The sequence below is a fragment of the Galeopterus variegatus genome, unplaced genomic scaffold (assembly GCF_000696425.1).
Source record: "Galeopterus variegatus unplaced genomic scaffold, G_variegatus-3.0.2 Scaffold647, whole genome shotgun sequence".
NCBI lineage: Eukaryota > Metazoa > Chordata > Mammalia > Dermoptera > Cynocephalidae > Galeopterus > Galeopterus variegatus.
The window spans coordinates 179,855-202,628 of NW_007726758.1; the positions used below are offsets into that span (position 1 = coordinate 179,855).

Sequence of the window (22,774 nt, forward strand, 5' to 3'; positions counted from 1 at the left end):
ACACCAAGTCAAGGGTTAAGATCCCCTTACCGGTCATCTTTTAAAAAAAAACAAAAAAAACCCCCCATGTTCGTGATGTTGTACAGCTACTTCTGAAAACCCTGGAGAAATGGCGATATCCCTGATGGGGGACGGGGGTGGGGAGCTGAGACCTCAAGAGCGTGACATACCTCACGAGCATCCAGGCCTCCAGCCTGCAATCCACAGAGGGACAACCGAGGTGCAGGAACAGCTTGGAGGGCCAGCACAAGTTGAGGGGTGGCGCTGAGTGTCAGGTTCCCAATTCCCTGCCTCTTGCCAGGGGTGAGGGGCAAGGGAGAAGAGACAAAGTTCCTTCCCTACCAGATCTCTGATGGAGGGGCCCCATTGTACTTCCCTTGACCCAACACAGGAGACTTCAGGCAGCCCAGGGGAAGCAAACACCAAACTTAAGTCAGAAAGCTAGGAGACCCCATGTTCGTGATGTTGTACAGCTACTTCTGAAAACCCTGGAGAAATGGCGATATCCCTGATGGGGGACGGGGGGTGGGGAGCTGAGACCTCAAGAGCGTGACATACCTCACGAGCATCCAGGCCTCCAGCCTGCAATCCACAGAGGGACAACCGAGGTGCAGGAACAGCTTGGAGGGCCAGCACAAGTTGAGGGGTGGCGCTGAGTGTCAGGTTCCCAATTCCCTGCCTCTTGCCAGGGGTGAGGGGCAAGGGAGAAGAGACAAAGTTCCTTCCCTACCAGATCTCTGATGGAGGGGCCCCATTGTACTTCCCTTGACCCAACACAGGAGACTTCAGGCAGCCCAGGGGAAGCAAACACCAAACTTAAGTCAGAAAGCTAGGAGACTCCTGAGAGAGGAGGGGCAGCTGCTCCAAACCAAGTCATCTTTATTAAATTCGTGTGTGTGTGTGTGTGTGTGTGTGTGTGTGTGGGTGTACACGCACATGCACACAAGCATGTTTCAGGCCTGCGGCACCACCCCATAGAGCTGGTGAGGAAGTAATTTCTGCTTCTCGTTGCAACTGTAGATCCATCGGGGACGCACAAACACCAGGGAGGGGTTGTCCATCAGGGCCTGCAGGGTGGGGTAGAGGTCCACATGGGAACGTGTAATTAAGCAGGGGATGGGGATAGAGGTGATGCAAAGGTAAGTCAGGGTCTCCCTTTCTCTGCTCCTCCAAGACTCACCTCCTCAAAGCTGGGGTCCCATTCCTGTGCTGTGATCACAAACTGGACCCGGTCGCTCATATAGTCCTCAAGCTCCCTGGCAGGAGAGAAGAAAACAGGCAGAGGGCATGTCAGGCCATCAACATACGCTCTCTTAACATCTTACTCCCCAATCATTTTCAAAGGCTGCCCTCTCTCTATCCCCACCTATGCCTCCTCTAGACTCCTGTGGAGTCTCCATCCTCCCATGTACCAGTCTTGTCAGCACCACGCTCAGCCAGTGAGCGAACCGGCCATCCCTATATAGGATCCGAACCCATGGCCTTGGTGTTATCATCACCGCACTCTACCGAGTGAGCCACGGGCCGGCCCTCCATGTACCAGTCTTGTAGCAACCACGACAACAGTGGCTAATCTTCATGATGGTATTTTCAGAAGGGAGGTGGGGATCCTCACTTTAGAGAATAGGAAAGAGGAGAAGCAATGCAACCAAGACAGCCCAGCACCATGGGCAGGGCTGGCACTCAGACTCCATGGCCTGTGCCCACGCTGCTGGATGTGCCCCTCCCCCATCCTCCTGACTGCCTTACTTCCCACAACCCTCCCCTCCCCTGCCATGTCCCTAAGCCCTCTCCGGGCCCCATCACCCCTTCCTCACCCCCACCCCCTGAAGACTGACCCGTTGAAGGCTGTGACATATCGGATGAGCTTCCGCCGCTCGTCCCCAGGGAATTCCCCATACAGGAAGAAGTGTTTGCCCTGGAAGAAGTCTGCAGGAGAGATGGTGGAAGAGGCAAGCGTGAGGCCCCAGAGTTCCAAAGCACGAGCCAGGAGTGAAAGAATACATGGAGCCAAAACAGGGAGGCTGGCACAGCAGCTGAGGACAGTGGTGTTCACACCTGGGTGAGGGAATCAGTGGCAAGCAGTGGTTCCCAGCCAGCGGCCCATCCGAGCCTTCTGGAGAGGTTAGTTTAAGAGTAGACAACAATTACTATTATTGCAATGTGTTTCCTACAGATGGGCTAGAGCCACTGAATTAGCTTGGCCTGGGTTGGAAACTTCCCCTTTGCTGTCTCACTCCTTTTCAACCCGTGCCTTTTCTTGCTCTGACCTCAGCGTGGCTCTTTCTTCTTTCCATTTTAACATGACTTTCCAGGCCATCAATTTGCTGATAACATCTTTGGGGCTTAGGAGAATCAAAGTACTTTCCTGCCCATCACCCACAAGAAACAGGTGGGAACAGCTGTTCCAGCGGCCTCCAAACCTTACCTCCACTCAGACCCTGACTTGACCTGAAGAGGCTCTCACTACCATGACCCCCACCCCACAACCCCATGTAGAGTTCTGCCATTCCCTTTCTTTCTCATTCTTTTATATTGGAATGCAAACACACACACCACCTGTGCATACAGCATCTGTGTCCAAGTAATGAATGATGTTAAAGCGAACACCTGTGTTCCCACCACCATGGTCCTGATGAACAGCAGTGCCTATGTCATGTGGTGTGCACAGCTTCACCCTAGACCGACAGAACGGAACCAAGGGGGGTGCCACACTGGCATGAGGGTGGTGCCTCTCACACCTGCAGTGGAATGCCAAAGGAGGTCACACCTGGCTGTAAGGGGCATGCTCTGAGCAAGAAATTGGGAGAGGACAGAGGGAAATCACAGAGAGGACGCTGAAGAAGAAAAGCCTAGGAGAGCACAGAGGCGGGTGGGGGTAGAAGGGAGACAGTCATGGGGGCTGCAGCCATACGGGCCAACTGGGGCAAGTCACAGCTGAGAACAGACAGGGGCAAAACCCCACTTCAAGAAGGACGGAGGGACTTCAGACCTGGCAGCTCAGGAACTGGCAGGCTGGGAGAAACGGGCTGATCCTCGTCTGTGTTCTCATCTGTGGAGCCTGCGTACGGGTCCTCACCATTCTCCCCCTGGCCAGGGGACTGCCTTTGTTCTCTCTGCACTGCCACTCTGGGGGAGCCACAGGGGGGAGGGGTGAGCATGCACAGCAGATCCCCACACCCAGGCTGGGCCCACCCCTACCACAACCTTACCTCCTCAGCTCATCCTCAGTGTCCCCAGAATCTTCCGCCCTGTTGTTCTGTCCTGCGAGTAGAAGCTCAGCCAATGCAAGGCACTGCTTTGTCTTCTGGGAAGACTGGTAACCCTCCCTCCCAGTATGGCATCAAGCACAGACCCAGGCACCCCAACCCCCAACCTCAGCTGCCCTCCAGATCCAGTTATTCAAACCCCCACACCCCTCTCCTTTCACTCCATTTGTCCAGGAACCAGCCACCGCCTCCATCAGACCCAGAAGTCCAGGCTTTGAGCCTCTTCCCCTTTAGATATGGAAGCATGAGTCTCCACCCTTCTCTTCTCTCAGACCCAAGAGGCCAGGCCCCCAGCTCCCTCCTCCCTCAGACCTGGGAGTCCAGGCCCCCAGCTCCTCCTCCCTCAGACTCTGACCTGACTGCTCCCCCTCAGTGTCAGTATCTTCCTGGGGCCCTGGTGAGGCTGCTTTGGTCTCTTGTGGAGTTGGGGGCCTCTGGGGTGGGCTGGGTCCAGCTGCCTGAGGGGGCTTGGTTTTGGTCTGGGGGTGCTGAGGAGGGAGAGCCGTTCAGTGAGGAGGGCATAAGCAGTGTGGGTGTGAGTGAGGCAGGGATGGGGGTTGCCTGCAGAAAGCAGGAGTGGACAGTTCGGGGTACCACAGCAGACCCATGTCATCCTCCCACTACACCCTCTCCCACCCGGTAGGGGGTGTCAGACCTTTCGGGGAAGCTTGGAGGCTTCATCCCCGCTGCTGCCGCTGTGAGAGCCCCCCTCATCCTCGCTGCTTGAGCCTGGCCCTGCCATGAGGTACCTGGGGGAGGCATTGGGCCTCAGACAAACACATATCAAGTCCTCTGAGGGAGGTGGGGAGGGTATTCAGGAAGCAACAGCCACTGGCATTTACTAAATACTCAGGGTGCTCTCTCTCCCAGTCTACCTCCCTCCCAGCTAAGGAAGGCCCTAGTGAATCCCAGTCAGCCCAGGCACGCACACTGGAGAGCTGAGCACACCCTCTTCCCTCCGTCTTGGGGAAGTAATGCCCCATTTCAGAGAGAAAAGAAAAATCATAAACAACTTTCCCCTTTAAGAATCAAAGTCAGTTTCTCATGAGGAGAATGCAGATTGCCTCTCACGTACGCCAGGTGCAGCCCCACCTCTGAACACACTCGGGCCACAAAGTGCAGCTCACGTCTCCAACACAAAGGCCTCAGATCTGACCCTCCCCTCGCCCACCTCAAAAGCCTTCCATGCATTCTGCTGTCCCCAGCCTCATTTTCCTGCCACTTCCTGTAAGGTCAGCCCCACTTGCAACTCCCTCAGGCAGACACCAGACTGACCCAACCTTGCCTCTTCTTCCCAGCATGCTCTCTGCCTCTGTTCAGCCTGGCAAACTTCTTACTGTCCTTGAAGATCCCTCGCTCACTTCAGATCTCTCTTTGGGCCTCCCACCATACTGAATTATAACAAGTCTGACCCCCTCATCAAAGTGAGAGGCTTTAAGGTCACAGCAGGACATCTGGATCCCAGACATTGCACAGTCCTGCCTGGCACCAAGCAGAGGCTTCAGGGACTTGCTTTGAATGAATGCATGGAAATGGGCCTCATTGCTCCATTCTCCCGCCACTGAGCCTTTGCACATGCTGTTCCTCCAGGCTGCAATGTCCTTCTCCTTCCCCACTAAGCAGACTGCACAGAGCCCCCTATGACTCTCCCACGCAAGTCCTCCTTCCCTCACCTGGAGTCCCCCAGGCCTTGCCTGCCTCCTCTCAGAACTCTGCTGACTCTGCACTGGGACCACCTGTGTTCTCTGCCAGCAGGCTCCAGTCTGATTTCTCTGCAGATTCATGGCATTCCCCAGCACAGGGATAAGGGGCAAGGTTGGTGTGTCTGTGTACCCATGTGTGCCACACGTGTGTGAACGGTGAGGGCTCACCTCTGGGAGGGCAGCCGCCGGCGCATGCGATGACAGTCCAGCACCCACTCTTTACGTACAATGCGGCCTCCGAGGCCTAGGACTTGGCTGTACTTGGGGGTGTTGGCAAAGGCACAGCTGGTGGGGTCAGAATTGAGGGTTGTCAGTTAGGGATGATCTGAGGGGCAAAGGGGAAAGAGAAAGACGGGGCAACAGAGAGGAGAAAGGGAGATGAGTAAGAGAGTGAGATAGATATGGGAGAAACTGAAAAAGACAGGAGACTGACGGAGAGATCTAGAAATCAGAGAAAAAGATCCAGAGGCTACAGAGAACTAAGGGGACAGGCAGAGAGGCAGAGAAAGAGGGAGAGAGGGAGAGGGACAGGACGAGGGAGGGAGGGAGAGAGACACCAACACAGTGGACAAAGAGAGAAAGCAAAATGGAGGATTCAGAGGGAGATGGAGGAGAAACAGTGGGAGGCATGGGGAAGAGGAGGGCACAGGCCTACATGAGGTGGGTGCTGTCTGGGGTCCAGTCTGGCCGGTACTTGGCCCCCAGCTCAAGGGCCTTGTCCCGGAGCTCTGAGCGGAACGGGTTCTGAAAGCCACTCAGCACCACCACCACACCCTGAAGGATCTTGCTCAGCTCCTGTGGGCCAGCTCGGGCTGCCCTGGGCTTGGTGCCTTCTCCCTGGGGCTTCCCTGGCACTGCCTTCTGTGTTGGGGCAGGGACTGGGGCTGTGGCTGATGATTGGGTGGGAGCTGGCACTGGGGAAACCAAAAAGTAGAGATTCGGTTAGCACTACTAGGGCTAAATCTCCAGCCCCTCTTCCCTCAAACCAAGAATCCAGGCCCCCAGCCCCTCCTCCTGCAGACTCAGGAAGTCCAGGCCCCTAGCTCCTCCTCCCTCAGACTCAGCAGTACAGAGATCCCCATTCACTCTTCCTGCAGACTCAGGAGTCCAGGCCCCTAGCTCCTCCTCCCCTAGGACACAGGAGCACTGGTGCCTGTAAGAACAAGGGGTCTAGTTTGCTCACATTTGGGTCTCTTGAGGGCAGGTGGCGAGAGCTGGGCTGATGGTTTGCTGGGGGTCTTCCTTCCTTCCTGGTTCAAATCCAACCTCCTCTTCCCTTTGGGAGACTCCTGAGGCTGAGGGAGTGCAGACGGGTTGAGGCCTTCAGTTTCCCTCCTCCTCTACCCCACCAAGGTCTGATTATCTCACCTTGGAGGTACTCCCTACAGCCCTGGAGACTGGAGAGGCTGAAGAGGTGGCACTAGAGGCCTGGAGTGTAGCAGCTGCATAGCTGAGTCCTGCCGGGTCACTGGCTGTGGCTACAAAGGGAGAAAGTGAATCCAACATGAGAAGGCTGGACCCTGACACCTTTCAGCTCCTATCTATGGAACACAGAGTGTTGTTCTCCAAACCCTGCAGTGATCCAGGAGTCCTGGCCCCCCATTTCCTCTTCCCTCAGACCCAGGAGTCCAGGCCCCCAGCCCCTCCTTCCTCAGACCCCAGAGTCTAGGCCCCCAGCCCCTTTTTCTTTTCTTTTTTTTTTTTTTTTAAAGATGACCGGTAAGGGGACCTTAACCCTTGGCTTGGTGTTGGTCAGCACCACACTCTCCCGAATGAGCCATGGGCTGGCCCTCCCCAGCCCCTTTTTCTAAGACTCAAAAGTACAGGTCTCAACTCTCTACTCACTCAGGACCCAGGTTTTCCACACTCACCTGGGGATGTCTTGTTGATCCGGCTGAAGAAGAGAGCCCCTGGTCTCAGGGAGTTGGCACTCTCATCCTCCTCCTTCACACGGAACTGGCCAAGCTTGGTCACCTTCTAAGGTCCCGCAAGGTCAGTGCAGCTGGTGGGCTGCTGGCAGGTGGGGGTGAAGAGGTAGGGAGAAGGCTCTGGGGGGTGGCGAGTAGAGCTTACCTGGGAGGGGGCCTCTGCCTCATCTTTGTCTGGGGGGCTGTGAAACCGCACAAAACTCAGGCCATAGGCGGAGTCCTGGGAAAGGAGGAGTAGGCGTCCGGGAATCAGACCGAGGACAGAGTCCTGGCCCCAAGACTCTTCCACTTAGAGAAACCCCTTTCTGGCTCTTTCCCTCTTACGGACACACATGCCTAAGGAGGTACCCCAATGACAATAATGATAATAATAATATTAAGCCATTATTGAGCTCTAACTCTGGATCAGGCTCGGCTCTAAGGGCATTAGCTCCTTTAGCCCTCATTGCAACTGCAAAGTCCACTGGGTCTCCAGCAAATCCACTCCCACAGGCCCAAATCCCTTCCTATGGAGGGGAGACAGTGCTCTGTGCCACTTCTGGAACACAGAAATGCTCCAGGCTCTTTCCCCTCTGCTGGCTGGATGCAGAACCAGAAGATGGGAGGAGCCTGAGTCCCTGGGTGACCTTGTGAAGAGAAGCCAGTTGACTGGCTAAACACCCCCCAGGACAGTTACACAGGCAAAAGGTACACCTCTATTGTGTGGCGCCATTACATTCACGGATCCCACTGCTACCACAGCTTAGCATCCCTTAACCTACAGCAATCCTATAAAGATCAGGATATGGAGGCCTAGAGAGGGTAAGTCACTTGCCCAAGATCACACAGCTACAAAGCGATATAGCCAGGCTTTGAACCCAGTGGTCAGCCTCCAGATCTCATGAGTTAACTCCTAGGCCCACTCTACTAGACTACCTCTCTGACAAGTCAGCTACTCCCTCCTCTAGTTCCCCTCTGAGATGCTACACTTCGCCCTTCCTAGACTCCCTCCAGAAAACTAAGCTTCCCATTGTGGAGAGGATCTCCTACCCTTTACAGGGAATGCAAGGACCTAGCCTTCCCATAACCCCATGGAGACACCAGCTGTACAGATCCAGTCCTCCCAGCCCTCTGGGATTCAGTATTGGCCCCTAATTTCCCTCCTTGCCCAGGACCAAGGACTCTACACCCCCAGCTCCCACCCTAGGTACCTTGCTGTACGGCTGGCTGCAAACAATTTTGACACGGTCCCAGTGCTTCTCAGCTGCTGCCCGGACCAACTTGTCAGGCCCAAAAATGCGAACACGGTTGGGGTTTGAGCCACTGCGGCTCTCAGAAGGGGACATGAAAGATGAGGTGACCAGAAGGACCTGGGTGGGAGAAGGCAAACTGAATGAGAACCAGGGCTGGCTGGTTTGGATGACACCTCCTTGGGGCTGGGGAAGAGGACAGGGGGTCCAAGTCGGGGACAAGGAGTCACTAGAATCCAGCTCAAGACTTGACATCTCTAGACCCTACCTTTGTTTCTGAGCCTTTAGTCACTCCTGCTCTGACACAGGCCCCAGAGAGATCCTTTTAACCTCCAGATAGGAATGCTCTTTCTCTAAATTCTTCTATGGAGTCTTCCATATCTGGCAATATGGCAGGTTACATGTCCTAAGAAACTCTCCCAGCAGAGGATACTCAGTGCCTGGCACAATATTCAAACACCTTTTGGAAACACACGACTAAGTTGGCAAAGAGACAAAGGGGAATTAGTGGAGGGCAGAAATGAGAGAGCAGAATCCAAACAGGCAGCGGAGCTGCACCAATTAAGTGTTTGTCTCTCAGCTCAAACCCACCCTCTCTGCTCAGCTCTATGACATTGGCTGGGACTTGGCAAACCACGTTTCTGCTTCACCAGCTGTTCCTTATTAGTCTCTGCCTACAGGGGAAACTGGAGAGACAAGAAGGCTGCCAGGCTGCAGGAAGGAGAGGGAATTGCTCCTCGTTCATTTGCAGAGCCTGTGAAAATCATCCCAGGTACGCTTCTGCTTCTACAGTAGCTCCTTCCCATGGCAGCAGATGAATTCAGTTTGCAGCCTCCCAACACCTGCAGAACCAGCCACATCCAGCCCCTCTCCTGGACATCAGCAGCAGCTGACAGGGGAGCAACCCCTCCTCAGGGTCTGAGTGCCTGAGCTCCATGGGGGCCCCACCTCCAAGCTTCTAAACATGTGTTTCAATAATTCCAACCTCTTTTTTGGGGTGGGGTGGCTGGCCAACCTCTTTCTTTTGTTCCCCCAACCCTCAGGGTGGTAGCTGCTCCCTGCCATTGCTTCTTCAACATACCTTAGTCTTCCAATAGCATCTAGTTACTCAGTTACTAATTCTTTATATTAAATTTTCTCTGTTAGTAGTCCTGTTATCTCAGTGGGTTAGAGCACGGTGTTCTAATACCAAGGTCACAGGTTTGGATTCCCACACCAATCACTGGTCAAAAAAACTTTTTTTTCCCTCTGTTAAAATAACTGGTGTGGTTTCACTCTCCTGGCAGGACCCTGACAGAGGAGACAGCACTGATGTTGGTAGTCTGTCCTGGTGCTGATCCCGGGTGCCACAGAATTTGATTTTAAAGGCCCCATGAGGTGGTGAAGGAGAACAGGAAACGAAGCCTGGGCTCCAAGCAAGGAAGAGCAGCATCTCAAAGACCATCACCACAGGGCATAGAGCTCAGATCCCCCAAAAGGCAACACCCTCGGTAGGTAATTAGGGAGGAAGTGTGCCTGTGAAAGAATGAGAGACTTTTGGCCTAGGTGTTTTCAGACCTTGAAAAGAGAAAACCCTGTCCTAGCCATTCCATCTTGCCAGATAGACAAGCAAAGGAGAATACAAATCCACATGTCAGATACGATAAAATTTTAGCTAAAAATGTGCTTATTCTGTTTTTATCATTATAAAGTAGAATTCTGATCTAAATCTGTTTGCCAAGAGAAGCAGAGAAGTTTTTTTTGGATATCCCAGAGACTGTTGACCTATCTAACCCTGAGAATAAAAATATTTGTTATAAGGGCCAGCCCGTGGCTCACTTGGGAGAGCGTGGTGCTGACAACACCAAGTCAAGGGTTAAGTTCCTCTTACCGGTCATCTATTGAAAAAAAAAAAATATATATATATATATGTTATAGGAAACCTCATTTGTTAAAATGTGCCCTGTGGAGCAGAAAAAGCACTTGATAAAATTTAACACACAGTCATGAAAAAAAGTTCTCAACAAACTAGGAATACAAAAGAACTTCCTCGGGGTGGCTGCGTAGCTTACTTGGTTAGAGCATGGTGCTGGTAACACCATTCCATGGTGTTAAGGTCAAGGAACCCTGTCCTGGCCAGCTACCAAAAACACCACCAACAACAAAAAACTTCCTCAAGCTGACAAAGGTCATCTATAAAACATGAACAGCCTACAGCCATCATCATACTTAATGGTCAAAGTCTCAACACTTTCCTCCTAAGATCAGGAACAAGGTGAGGATCTCTGCTTTTACCACTTTTATTCGACAGTGTACTAGAGGTACTGGTCAGTGTGACAAGGTGAGAAGAAGAAAAAAGAAAACAAGGATTGGAAAGGAAGAAAATTGTCTGTACTCACAGATGACATGATTGTCTATACAGAAGATCCCAAGGGATCCACACAAACAAGAATCAGCAAGCAAAAAACAAAGCGAATTAGTGAGTGAATTTATCAAGGTCACAAGATACAAAGTCAATATACAAAAGTCAATTGTATATTGCACAGAGAACACAACATCACTTCTCTGATATTCTAGCCAAAAGCATGTAACCTATATTTAATCACAGGAAAACATCAGATATTTTGTACAATGAGGGATATTTGTCCCACTGACCTCTGCTCTTCAAAAACATCAATGGCACAAAACACAAAGAAAGTCACAGGAACTGTTCCCAATGAAACAAAACTGAGGAGATGTGACAAATCAGTGCAATGCATGATTCTGAATTTTCTTTTGCTATAAAGAACACTATTGGTACAATGAAGGAAATCTGAATAAGGTCTGAGGTCAGATGATATAATATTATATTAATGGTAATTTCCTAAGTTTGATAATTATGCTAAGGTCAAGTAAGAAAATGTTTGTTTTTATTATTTATTTATTTATTTATTTATTTGGGGGGCAGCTGCCAGGTACTGGGATCAAACCGTGCATCTTGGTGTTATCAGCACCACGTGGTAACCAACTGATCTAACCGGCCAGCCCCAAATGTTTGTTTTTAGAAAATACTCACTGGATAAGTTTTTGGTTTTTTTTGGTGGCTGGCCAATATGGGGATCTGAACCCATGACCTTGGTGGTATAAGGCTGTACTCTAACCAACAGAGTTAACTGGTGAGCCTCGAAAATACTCACAGGAGTATGCAGAGATAAAGGGGAAACATGTATACAATATTTATTCTCAGTTCAGAAAAAAATATGTACATATGTGTCCACTTTGGGGAATCTGAATGAAGAATATATGGAAATTCTTTGTACTACTCTTGCAACTTTTCTGTAGGTCTGAAATAAATAGTCATTGAAAAGTTAGTTTTATAATTTATATGGAAATAAACACAAAGGATTAAGAATAGTCAAGAGAATCCTAAAGAAGACTAATGTTGGAAATATAACACAACCTGATTTCAATATTTACTTTTACTATTAAGACAGTGTGGTAATGGCATAAAGACAAACACACACATCAATGGAACAGAAGAGAGTACAGGAATAAACTCACACATATACGGTCTATTAATTTTCAACAAAAGAGCCAAAACAATGCAGTACAAAAAGGGAAGTCTCTTTTTTCTTTAAAAAAGATGACTGGTAAGGGGATCTTAACCCTTGACTTGGTGTTGTCAGCACCACGCTCTCCCAAGTGAGCTAACCGGCCATCCCTATATAGGGATCTGAACCCGTGGCCTTGGGGTTATCAGCACCGCACTCTCCCAAGTGAGCCATGGGCTGGCCTGGAAGTCTCTTTTAAAAAAGGTATTTTCAACAAACATATAAAAAAAAAATACAGAAAAAAAATGAACCTTGTCCCCTGCTTCACACAATACACAAAAATTCATTTGAGATGGAACAGAGATCTAAGTGTAAAAGCCAGGGGATGGCCCGTGGCTTACTTGGGAGAGCGTGGTGCTGACAACACCAAGTCAAGGGTTAAGATCCCCTTACCGGTCATCTTTTGAAAAAAAAAAAAAAGTAAAAGTCAGAAATACAATACTTCGGGGCCGGCCCGGTGGCGCACTGCTGCAGTGTGCTGCTTGGGAGTGCGGCGGCGCTCCCGCCCGAGGGTTCGGATCCCACATACAGACCGGTTCCCGCTCACTGGCTGAGCGAGGTGCGGGCGCAACACCGAGGGTTGCGATCCCGTTGCCGGTCCCGGTCCAGTACGGGCGCGACACTGAGGGTTGCGATCTGTTGCCGGACACGAAAAAAGACAAAACAAGGGAAAAAAAAAAAATGAAAAAAGAAAAATAAATAAAAATAGAAAAAAATTTTTAAAAGATGTCCACATCCTAATCTCTGGACCCATAAATGTGGCAAAAGGGACTTTATAGATATGATGAAGTTGAAGATCTTGAGATAGGGGAGATTATCCTGAATTATCAAGGTGGGCCCATTGTCATTACAAGTGTCTTTATGAGAAAGAAGGAGGCAAGAGAGTCAGAGTCAGAGAAGTGGCAATGGAATCAGATATTAGAGTAACAGGGGTGCTGGCTTTGATGATGGAAGGGGAGACAAGCCAAGAAATGCAGGTGGCCTCTAGAAGCTGGAATAGACAAGGAAAAGAATTCTCCCCTAGGACCTCCAGAAGGAAGCAATCCTGCTGACATCTTGATTTGAGTCCACTGAGAGTGATTTTAGACTTCTGACCTCCAGAACTGTAAGACAATAAATCTGTGTTGTTTTAAGCCACAAGAGAAACTCAGTCTCTTCCCTGTTGTGAAAAGTATATCACCCTGCATCTGCTCTTTGTCTCCTCTGCACACTGGGCAATCCTCCAGAGGGCAGAGGTCAGGTGTGACTCACTGGAGGCCCTGGGGGAAACAGTGACAGGGAAACATGGGGCAGAGGTCAGCACGGGGCCCATCTCTTGGCTCTGCTTACCTCGTAGTCTTGCTCACCAGTCCCTCCAGCCGAGCTGCCCACCAGCACCTCCACGAAGGCTGAGCCATCGTTCCCAATGTCCACGCCGTGTATCTGCTCCTCCTTCTCCAACTGTAGGCAGAAAGAAAGGCCACTGTCAGTGCCTGCTCTGCCCTGGGCTTGCTGTGGGAGCTCAGGATGACCCCCATCTGGGCTGCCATGTTCCCTGGAATGTCAACTCTGTGACAGTGGGGCCAGGGCTGAATGGTACCACTGTGTCCCCTGCATGTGGCACAGGGCATGGCATGGATCAGGAGCTCACGAAATATTAACTGAATGAATGATACATCCCCACACACACTTCCTTACCTGACCTCTTCAGACTCCACCAGATCGGTTTATAACATGTCGCCACGGAGCTCTCCTTGTTATAACTTAACAGAGTTATAACTATTCAAATCATCATGCAGACAAATGGCCCAAGTCACCCTCACCCACAATTGTACAGGACTCTATGGAAGCTTCCTAAGAGCAGGAGCTTTGTCCCATTTTGCTCACCACTGATTCCTGGGTTTGAATCCCAGTTCTACTGCACCCTAGGTGTATGGCCTTGCCAGCTTACCTCTTGATGCCTCAGTTTCCTCATCTGTAAAATGTGGGTGATCATTGTATCTAGGATCATGCACACAAATAACATGACCACAGGGCATGGCATATAGCAGGAGCTTAACCACTGTCAGTCAGGAAGCATTATTAGGCGATGATTGATAATTATTTGTTGAAAGAAGTTAAGAGCTGTATGTAGGAGGGCTTTACCCAAAGGGTCTGCCATTCACCTGCCATGACAGGTGAAGGTACAGAAAGCTGTGCAGACATGGGAGGCAGTTAGGTACAGATGAGGCAAGTCTCCTGCCTTCTAGCTTGGGGCTCTTTTATTAGAACTCTAGAATGATGAGTTATTACAACCCTGAAGGGTCCCTAGTCCACCATCCTCCACTGCTCTCCCCACCCTGGGACTATGGAGCATTATAGAGCTCCACTCTGCTCTATCGCTTCCCAGTTAGGAGGTCACCAAGACATCACCTGCACAATGCCACAGACAGAAACATTCCTACATGGGAGCAATGAACTTGGGGTGAGGCAGGCCGGGGTTTAAATCCAATCCTGCCATTTCCAAGTTGTGCAACCCAGGGTGAGGTAACCAACATCTCTGAGCAGCAGTTTCCTCACGTGTGAAAGGGAGGGTGGTCACAATAACCCTCCTTCTGAGGGGAGCTGAGATGACACAGATTAATAACAACTACAACAACAATTGCAGCCATCTGAGTGCTCACGATGTGTCAGACTCGTGACAGCAATATCTGCATCTACTCTCTTCATAACAGCTCTGCGAGGCAGCTGCTATAATTATCTCCACTTTACACATGAGCAAATGCAAGCAGGAAGCAGTTATGTAACTTCACAGCTGGCAAGAGGCAGAGCCAGACACACAGAGTGCACGAGTGCTCCTCTACCTCACCACTGATCTGCTGGAGAAAGAGGCAGTGCCGAGGGAGCGGCCTTCCCATAGGCTGAAGCCAGCTGGCTCCCTGCTGACTCCCCCTGCCCCCGCTGCTGCTCCCAGTGCTGGCCTTGGGATGGCACGTGGTGCCGTCCAGGTAAACCAGAAGTCCCAGTCTGACTTCTTAGCTTCCTGCCATACTTGGTCGCTCTCCACGCCAGTCTCCCTTCTGCCCCAAGAACAAGCTGGCCCCTTCCCACCTCAGGGACTTTGCTCCTGTCATTCCTCTGGCCTGAACCACTCTTCCCACAAACCTTCCCATGGCTGGAGCCTTCCATCATTCAGTCTCTGCTCAGATGTCACCTCTTCAGCCCAGACAGAGTAGCCCCCTCACCTCCTCCCAGGTGCCACTCTCTATCCCCTACCCCGGCTTTATTTTTGTTCATTACCACTGCTTGGTATTATATAGTTACCTTTTTTTGTTTGTATTTATCTAGCATCTGTCTCCCCGCCTAGACTGTGGGGGGAGACACATCTATCTGTGCCTGAGTTGTTCCTGGCTGTGTCCCCAATGCCAAGAACAGTGCCTGCTCCTTCCCAGCTCTGCTTGTTTACTGCTGTGATCCTAGAGCAAATGGCTTCATTTCACCCCTTGTGCTTTGGTTTTCTAACCTGTAAAATGGGGATGGTAACAACTTCTACCTTGTAAAGCTGTTGTGAAGATTCAGATAAGTAATACAAAGTCCCTGCAACAGTGCCCCGCACAAAGCAAGCGCTCTGTAAATGTCAGCTGCTAATTCTGGTACCACAGCAGGCCTTCAGTACATTCCTGATGGATGGACAGATGGACGGGAAGCCCCCACAACTGTTTGCTGAAGGAACGAATGCTGCCTGAGGACTAACTCTGGCTCTGCCTTCCCTTACTGAGTGGCTTTGTTGAGTCACTTCTCTGTTCCTTGCCTCAGTATCCGTACGTCGCAAAGGGATCGTCATGGCTAACATTTTCAGATTTGCCCTGTGTGCCAGGTGCTCAGTGTATTAGTTTCCTACTGCTACTGTAACAAACCAGTGGCTACACAACATAAATTTATTATCTTACATATCTGGAAGTCGGAAGTCTGAAAGTGGGTTTTACAGGGCTAAAGTCAAGGTGTCACCAAGGCTGTGTTCCTCCTGAAGGCTCTAGGGGAAAATCTCTTCCTTGCCTTTTCCAGCTTCTAGAGGTCACCTGCATCCCTCAGCTTGTAGCTCCTTCCTCCATCTTTAAAGCCAGCAATCGCATCGCTCCAACCTTGCTTCCATTTCACAGCTCTTTTTCTGACTCTGGTTCTCGTCTCCTTCTTTCCCTTATAAAGACCCTTGCAATTACATGCACCCACCAGATAATCTAGGGTAATCTCCCCATCTCAAGATCCTTAACTCAATCACACCTGCAAAGTCCATTTGCCATTAAAGTAACATACTCATAGGTTCTGGGGACTAGGATGTGAACATCTTTTGGGGGCCACTGTTTGACCATACTTGACTAAGCTCTTCCTGGGCCATGTACCACTGAATCCTCAAAACCACTTTAAGTAGAAGAGTCTGTTACTACTCCAGTTTTACTGGAGAAACTAAGGCAAGACAGGTTAAATCAACAGATTAAAATGTCACACAAGCTAATAACTAGCAGAGCAATCTGGACTCAGCTGCCTGACTGTAAAGCACTGTCCAACACCAACATTCCTTCTCTTCTAGTCCCTGAGGTAAAAACTCAACATCTTTACCTCTACCACAACAGAAAACATAGAGCCTATATCTGGTAGGATATAGATATTTGTATTTTAAATGAATGATTCTTCTTCCTTTATTGGCAGCTGGCTGGTATGGGGATTAAATGAATGGTTCTTATTGCATATATAACTACTTCTGTTTTAAACCCATACATATGCATTCCCTGGTATTCTTGACAAATAAAAAAATTTCTGATAAAAACGTTCCACATCCATGAGTTCTGCATGTGCAGATTCAACCAACCATGGATAAAAAAATATTTAAAAGAAAAAAATAATACAATAAAAAATAATACAAATTTTAAAACATTACAGTATAACAACTATTTACACAGTATTTACACTGTATTAGTTACCATAAATAATCTAGAGATGATTCAAATATATGGTAGCTGGGCTGATCAGTTGGCTCAGTTGTTACAGTGGAGCGGAGCGTTATAACACCAAGGTCAGCTGATGGGGGAGGGAGAAGAGGGAGGGGAAAAGAGGAACTGGTTAAGGGACATGAAAATCAACTACATAGTATATTGATAAATTAAAATTAAAAATAAATAAATAAATAAAATTTTAATAAAGCCAAGGCAAATCTGACAGGAAAAAATAATAATAATAATAACAATAAGGTCAAGGGTTTGGATCCCCATACTGGCCAGCCTCAAAAAATAAAAATAAAAAAGGATGTATAATAGGTTATATATATGCAAATCTATGCCATTTTATATTAGGGACTTGAACATCTGAGGGGGTACTGAACCAATCCCCTGTGGATACCAAAGGACAACTGTACATAGAAAGAACCCAACTGATGAATGAATAAACATTGTACGGTATATTAATAGAATATTAATCAGCCATAAGGAGAAATGAAGTTACTGATACACACTACAGCATGGGTGAACCTCAAAAATATTATGCTAAGTAAGAGAAGCCAGTCACAAGACTATGTATACTTTTATATAATATGTCCAGAATAAGCAAATCCATAGGGAAAGAAAGTAGATCAGTGGTCGCCATGAGCACCTGGGGAGGAGGAATAGGCAGTGACTGCTTAATGGTTATGGGCTTTCTTTCTGGGGTGATGAAAATGTTTTGAATTACAGTGGTGACAGTTGCACAGCATTGTCAATATACTAAAAACCACTGAAATATATATTTTAAATAAGTAGAATGGTGAGTTTTATGTTATGTGAATTTTATCTCAAAAATATAAGCGAATGCTCAGTAAGCGACAGATGTTAGGATAAGAGCTTAAGCACAAGACAACTGTCATCTGTGGCCCAGGTTTATGTACGTGCACCCTTCTTAGGAAGATACAATTCATGATAGTAAAACAAATGGGACAAAGAAGGGCAAAGTTCCTGAGAGACATCTTGTTTAAAAAACTGTTCCACATCCATGAAATGCAATGTTATGCATAATTTAAAAGAATAAGATAGAACTTTATGTAGTGACTGTGGATCTACGAGACACACCATTATTTGGGGGGAAATTTAAAAAAAAGGAAGGAAAACAGTGTATATACTGTGTATTTTTAAAAATGGGGTAGAGGGGGTAGATACATATGCTTGTATGTGTACAGAATGACCCAGGATGGCCACCCAAAAAACTGCTAACAGTGGTTGCCTCAGGACAGAAAAGCAGCGGAGGGAGCAGGGAGGGATGCAAGGGGAAAGGGAGATTTAAGACCCTTCTGGGCCTTTTGAATTTTGCACTATATGCACATAATACCCATTTGAAAGGAAAAATTAATAAAACCACAACTGTTATCTCCAGGGCTGACCGATTGCTCAGTTGGTTAGAGTGCCATGTTGTAATACCAAGGTCAAGGGTTTGGATCCTCATACCGCCAGCCACCAAAAAAAATGTCTTCACACAATGGAATACTGTACAGAAATGAAAATGAACCATCTATAGCAACATCTAACAACATGGATGTAACTAAGAAACATAATGTTGAGCAAGAGAAGCCGAACACAAAAGAGTATATGCTGCATATTCCATTTATATAAAATTCAAAACCAGGCAAAGCTAATCTATGCTGTTAAAAATCAGGACGGTGGTTACCCTTGTGAGGGGCAGCGGCAGGAAGGAACATGAGGGGGCTTCTGAGGGCTGGGCAGGTTCTGCACTGATGTGGGTGTCGAGTGCATAGGGCTGCAGTTTATGAGGATTCACTGAGCTATACACTTACACAGGCGGTTTGCTGTACATACGTTACACATTAAAAAAAAAAAAGTAAAAAGATAAAAATACCACAGTGGCAAACTGAGTAATTAGAAGATCACTGAAAAACAAAAATGAGGGGCTGGCCCCGTGGCTCGCTCGGGAGAGTATGGTGCTGGGAACACAGAGGGGATCCTATATAGGGATGGCCAGTGTGCTCACTGGCTGAGCGTGGTGCAGACCACACCATGCTGAGGGTTGTGATCTGCTTACCGGTCAAAAAAACCAAAAAAACAAAGGGCTGGCGGGTTAGCTCAGCTGGTTGGAGCACTGTGTTATAACATAAAGATCAAGGGTTCAGATTCCTGCACAGGCCAGCTGCAAACAAAACAAAACAAACAAAAAAACACAAACAACAGCCACTTTGCTCTTGAACATTTCTTCTAAAGAACGCACCTCCAGTGATGCACAGGAGTTATATCCAGACTGCGTCCCAGCCAACCCCTCCAGCCCAAGCGGGGTTAGCCAAGAAGGTGGAATTCCCTGCCTGGGAGCAGGCGATGGTTGGTGACAGAGCCTCTTGTGGCCACTGCAAACAAAAAAAGTGTGTGGGGCTCTCACAAGCAGAGAGCTGAACTCTGTGTGTTAATATCCAGATGTTGCATAATAGTATTTGGAGAAGAAAAATACAGAGTAGCAGAAATGCCCACAGATGAGCCTAGTGTCTTAGTGCTCCCAAATTTCTGCCTTATCCGTTACTTCAAAAGAACCAAAATTAGCATTCAGTAAATTCAGAGTTCTCCCACAGATTGGCAACTGCCAGATGCAATCAGACTCTCCAAAGGGCCTCTGATGTGGAGTAAGTTAACAATGGCTGCAACGCTGCTCTGTCTGCTTCTGTGGTTGGCCCCTGTAGTTTATTCTCAACATGGATCCAGAAGGATCCTCTGAAGACCTAAGTTGGACCCTGTCCTTCTGTACTCAGAGCTCTCTGGTGGCTCCCATCTCACCCAGAGTAAAAGCTTAAGTCCTTACAATGGCTTTCCAGGCCTTAAGTGTTTTGGGAGGCTTCCACTCCCCCACACTTGGCTCATTCCCCACCTCTCTCCCGCTGGCTAACTCTACCCCAGACACACTGACCTCCCTGCTATTCCTCCAACATGCCAGGCACAAGCCCGCCTCCGAGTCTTTGTCTCTTCCCAGGTATATGCGTAGCTCTCTTTGCTCAAAAGTCACCTACCCCCCATTTAAATAAAAACTTCTTGCTACTGTCTCCCCCAAGCTGAGGCACTCTCAATCTCCTTAATTGTTTAATTTCCTCCACGGCACATCATGCGACATATGTTTTACTTATTGATTTGTCTGTCAATCTTCCTCAACTAATACAAAGTCTCCACAGGTCTAAATATTTTTTGTCTTGTGTTGTCTGCTGTCGTATAGGCCCAGTACCTAAAACAGTGCTTTGCCTATAGGAGGTGCTCAATAAATATGAGAGTACTTCAAAAAGTTTGTGGAAAAATAGAATTAAAATATGAGAGAATGGTGCTGGTAACACCAAGGTCAAGGGCTCAGATCTCCCTACCAGCCAGCTGCTGAAAAAAAAAAAGATAATATGAATCTTTCCAGGAACTTTTTGAAGTACCCTCATACTTCTTGAATGAATGAATGAACAAATGAATCCAACTACTCCAAAGTCATAAGTCCTGACCCTGTGCTTACAACTTCCATACCTCTGTCTCCAGCTCCACATCTGATCCTTAACTGCCTCCTGGATGCCACTCCTTGGATGTCCCAAAGATATCAAACCTGGATATACCAACCAAATGCATCACCCTCCCAAGCTGCTCCCTCTCTGGTTTCCCATTTTGGTGACAGCTGCAATAATCCCACAGCCTCTCCCAGGCTAAAGAATCCGGTGCCTTGCCCCTCTGGCTAATTCACCCCCAATGTCCTGTCTCTTCTACTCCATTCTCTCTGCTCCCATTGCAACTGGGGTAATAGAACCAAATACGATTTCCCTGGGGTCACCGGATCATAAGAGAACCTAGCAGAATCATTACCCAAGAATAAAAACACGAGTCCCTCCCTTTACAAACACCTCCATGTTGACAGAGTACTTTTGCAGACATTATGTCATCAAATTTTCACAACCACCCTGGGCTTAGATGTCATTATTCCCAATGGACAGATGAGAAAACAGGTTCAGAGAAATGAAACAATTCACCTGAGGTCAAAGAGTGAGTAAGAAGGCGATCTGGGGACTTGAAACCAGATCCCAAGACTAAAGAGTCAGCAACCTGTATCTCCTACAGTTTAAAAGACTGACTCTCAAGCAAATTGCATAACTTCTCTGGGCCTCAGTTTCCTCATGTGTAAAATTGGGATAATAACAGATCCCAGGTCATGCAATTTATATGAGGATTCAATGAGCTAATCCATGTGAGGTGTGTAGAATGGGGACCGGCAGCTTGTAACATTGAGTAATGTTAGCTGTCAGTATTATTATTATGTTAGGGATTTAGAAGATGCTTAAACTACTAAAATCAGTCAGAAAAATTTGGGAGTCTGTGTATTTTTCCTGGGAAGAGAATCCTCGGCTACTCTCTAATTCTCAAAAGGCTCTGTGACCTAAAACTCTTTCAGAATCACTGAGCAAGAGAAAAACCAAGAATATGTTTGGTGTCACACACAATCATGTAAGCATTGCCCCCCGCAACATCCCGCCCCAAACACCTCTACATTCAGAACCAAAGAAGTGGACAAAATCAAAGCCAGTGTGTGAACACTGTGTGGTTAATGACAATGTGGTTAAGAGCACTAACACTCACTTGTGGGCTCAAGTCTTAGAACTGTCATTTATTAGTGGTGACAACCACCCCTATATCATACTACTCTTGTGAAGATCAAGATCATGCAGGTTAAACAGCCAAGAAATCACTTACAGAAGGGCAGATGCTTAAAATACATTTAGGTCTCTTCTCCCATCAGTTTCTTTTTTAAAAAAATTTTTGGTGGCTGGTCCCATCAGTTTCTTATCCCTGACAGAAACAGTCTGTTTGGAACTCTACAGCCATCTCGGATCAAACCACCCTTTCCTGTTTGCCTCCCTCCAAATTCACATGGGTGTGGTGTGGATTCAGTAAAAGGATGTACAAAAAACACTCAGAAAGAACCCAGCCAGTATCCCAGAAATGGGAGCTTAGACTGGACACTTCATTTCCCCTCCCTATACTTCAATTTCCCCCTTTGTAAAATGCAGTTGATTTTCTTTGATGATCTCCCTGGATACCTTCCAGCCTTGAGCCTTGACTTTAGGAGGCAGAATACACAGTGATGATTCATTCCATTACAGCTGAGGAAACTAAGGAGCAGAAAGTAGAAGCAACCTACCTAGGGCCACACACTGATTTCTATGGTCATCTCTGGGTCTAGTCCTTACATCTCCTTTCTCCTCTGCTGAGGGACACAGGGATTGTGCTGCCAATTTCCCAGGTGAGGGAAATCTGAGGCCCAGAAAGGAAAGGGACTCCACCCACTGCCAGTTGGCTCACAGCAGAATCTGGACCCTGGGCCTCCAGACTCCTAGTAGGAAGGAGATAGGGGGTGGGTAGAATCACCTGTAGGACCACAGAGATGGTTTTCTCCCCTGCCTTGGCTGCCCGCCATTTCCGGTAAGTGTCTGCCTTGAGAAGGTTTTCTGCACAGTGGGTCTGGAGACAAGAGTGAGAAAGGAAAGTTAGGGCACAGAGATGAGAGGTAGGTCCCCGACTATCATTAATCACTTGAGTCCTCCCAAGCCCTCTGCGACCCCCCATACTTAAGTCCCCCCAGTTAATCAACCCCCTGCCCCAGCCTTGAGATTCCCCCACATTACTCCTGGAATTTCACTTATGGGCTCTCCAAGGAAGCTCCCATAAACGTTCTTTTCTCTCCGGAAGTTCCATAGACGCCAAGAAGTTCCCTAATTCTACATGTCTCCTAGAATTCACATTACCCTCTTGGAAATCCTCCCATAACCCTCCTTAGATTTGCACGAAGTTCCCTTCTACACCCCAAGGGCTCTTATAGAGCCCCCCTGATTAATTCCCTACGTCTTCTAACCTCCCTACGCCAGTTCCTCACCGAGTCCTGGCTGCTGCAGGACACTACATGGCGGAGGCGGATCTCCGGCATGTCAACGTCGTGGGCCTCGCCTGGCCTAAAGGATTAAGAATGGTCCGGGTTTCGGGGGCGACGTGCGGCGTGGGGGGGCGGGGGGGGCCTCCCTGGGCGGACTTAAGTGCGCAGGCGCGCGCGGCTCGGGCCTTTCAAACCACGGCGCGCCGGCGCTCG

At 48.5% G+C, this 22,774-nt stretch overlaps 1 protein-coding gene across 2 annotated transcripts; it reads right to left on the reverse strand.

The window, feature by feature from the left end:
* Positions 1-841: 841 nt before the first annotated feature.
* Positions 842-22,668, reverse strand: XRCC1 (X-ray repair complementing defective repair in Chinese hamster cells 1). Of its 2 annotated transcripts, none has more exons than XM_008570936.1 (17): positions 22,565-22,668; positions 22,060-22,152; positions 13,028-13,138; positions 8,091-8,249; positions 7,046-7,120; positions 6,844-6,946; positions 6,341-6,450; positions 6,156-6,267; positions 5,628-5,886; positions 5,141-5,257; positions 3,925-4,018; positions 3,625-3,757; positions 3,213-3,264; positions 2,993-3,129; positions 1,839-1,929; positions 1,181-1,256; positions 842-1,067 (listed from the first exon to the last, which is right to left on the reverse strand). In XM_008570936.1, the coding sequence occupies exons 1-17, from the start codon at positions 22,613-22,615 to the stop codon at positions 954-956; spliced, it is 1,887 nt and encodes a 628-aa protein (XP_008569158.1). In that variant the 5' UTR covers positions 22,616-22,668; the 3' UTR covers positions 842-953. The 2 variants fall into 2 exon arrangements, with proteins under 2 accessions (XP_008569158.1, XP_008569157.1); XM_008570935.1 differs by having other exon boundaries at positions 6,844-6,949.
* Between the last annotated feature and the right edge of the window lie 106 nt (positions 22,669-22,774).

Coding starts and splice junctions, on each gene's coding strand:
- XRCC1 (XM_008570935.1), bottom strand. CDS start 22,615: ATGCCGGAGATCCGCCTCCGCCATGTAGTGTCCTGCAGCAGCCAGGAC. Junction 13,139..22,059: donor CCATCTCTGTGGTCCTACAG/GTGATTCTACCC, acceptor TTCTGCCTACAG/TTGGAGAAGGAGGAGCAGAT. Junction 8,250..13,027: donor CTGGTGAGCAAGACTACGAG/GTAAGCAGAGCC, acceptor TCTCCCACCCAG/GTCCTTCTGGTCACCTCATC.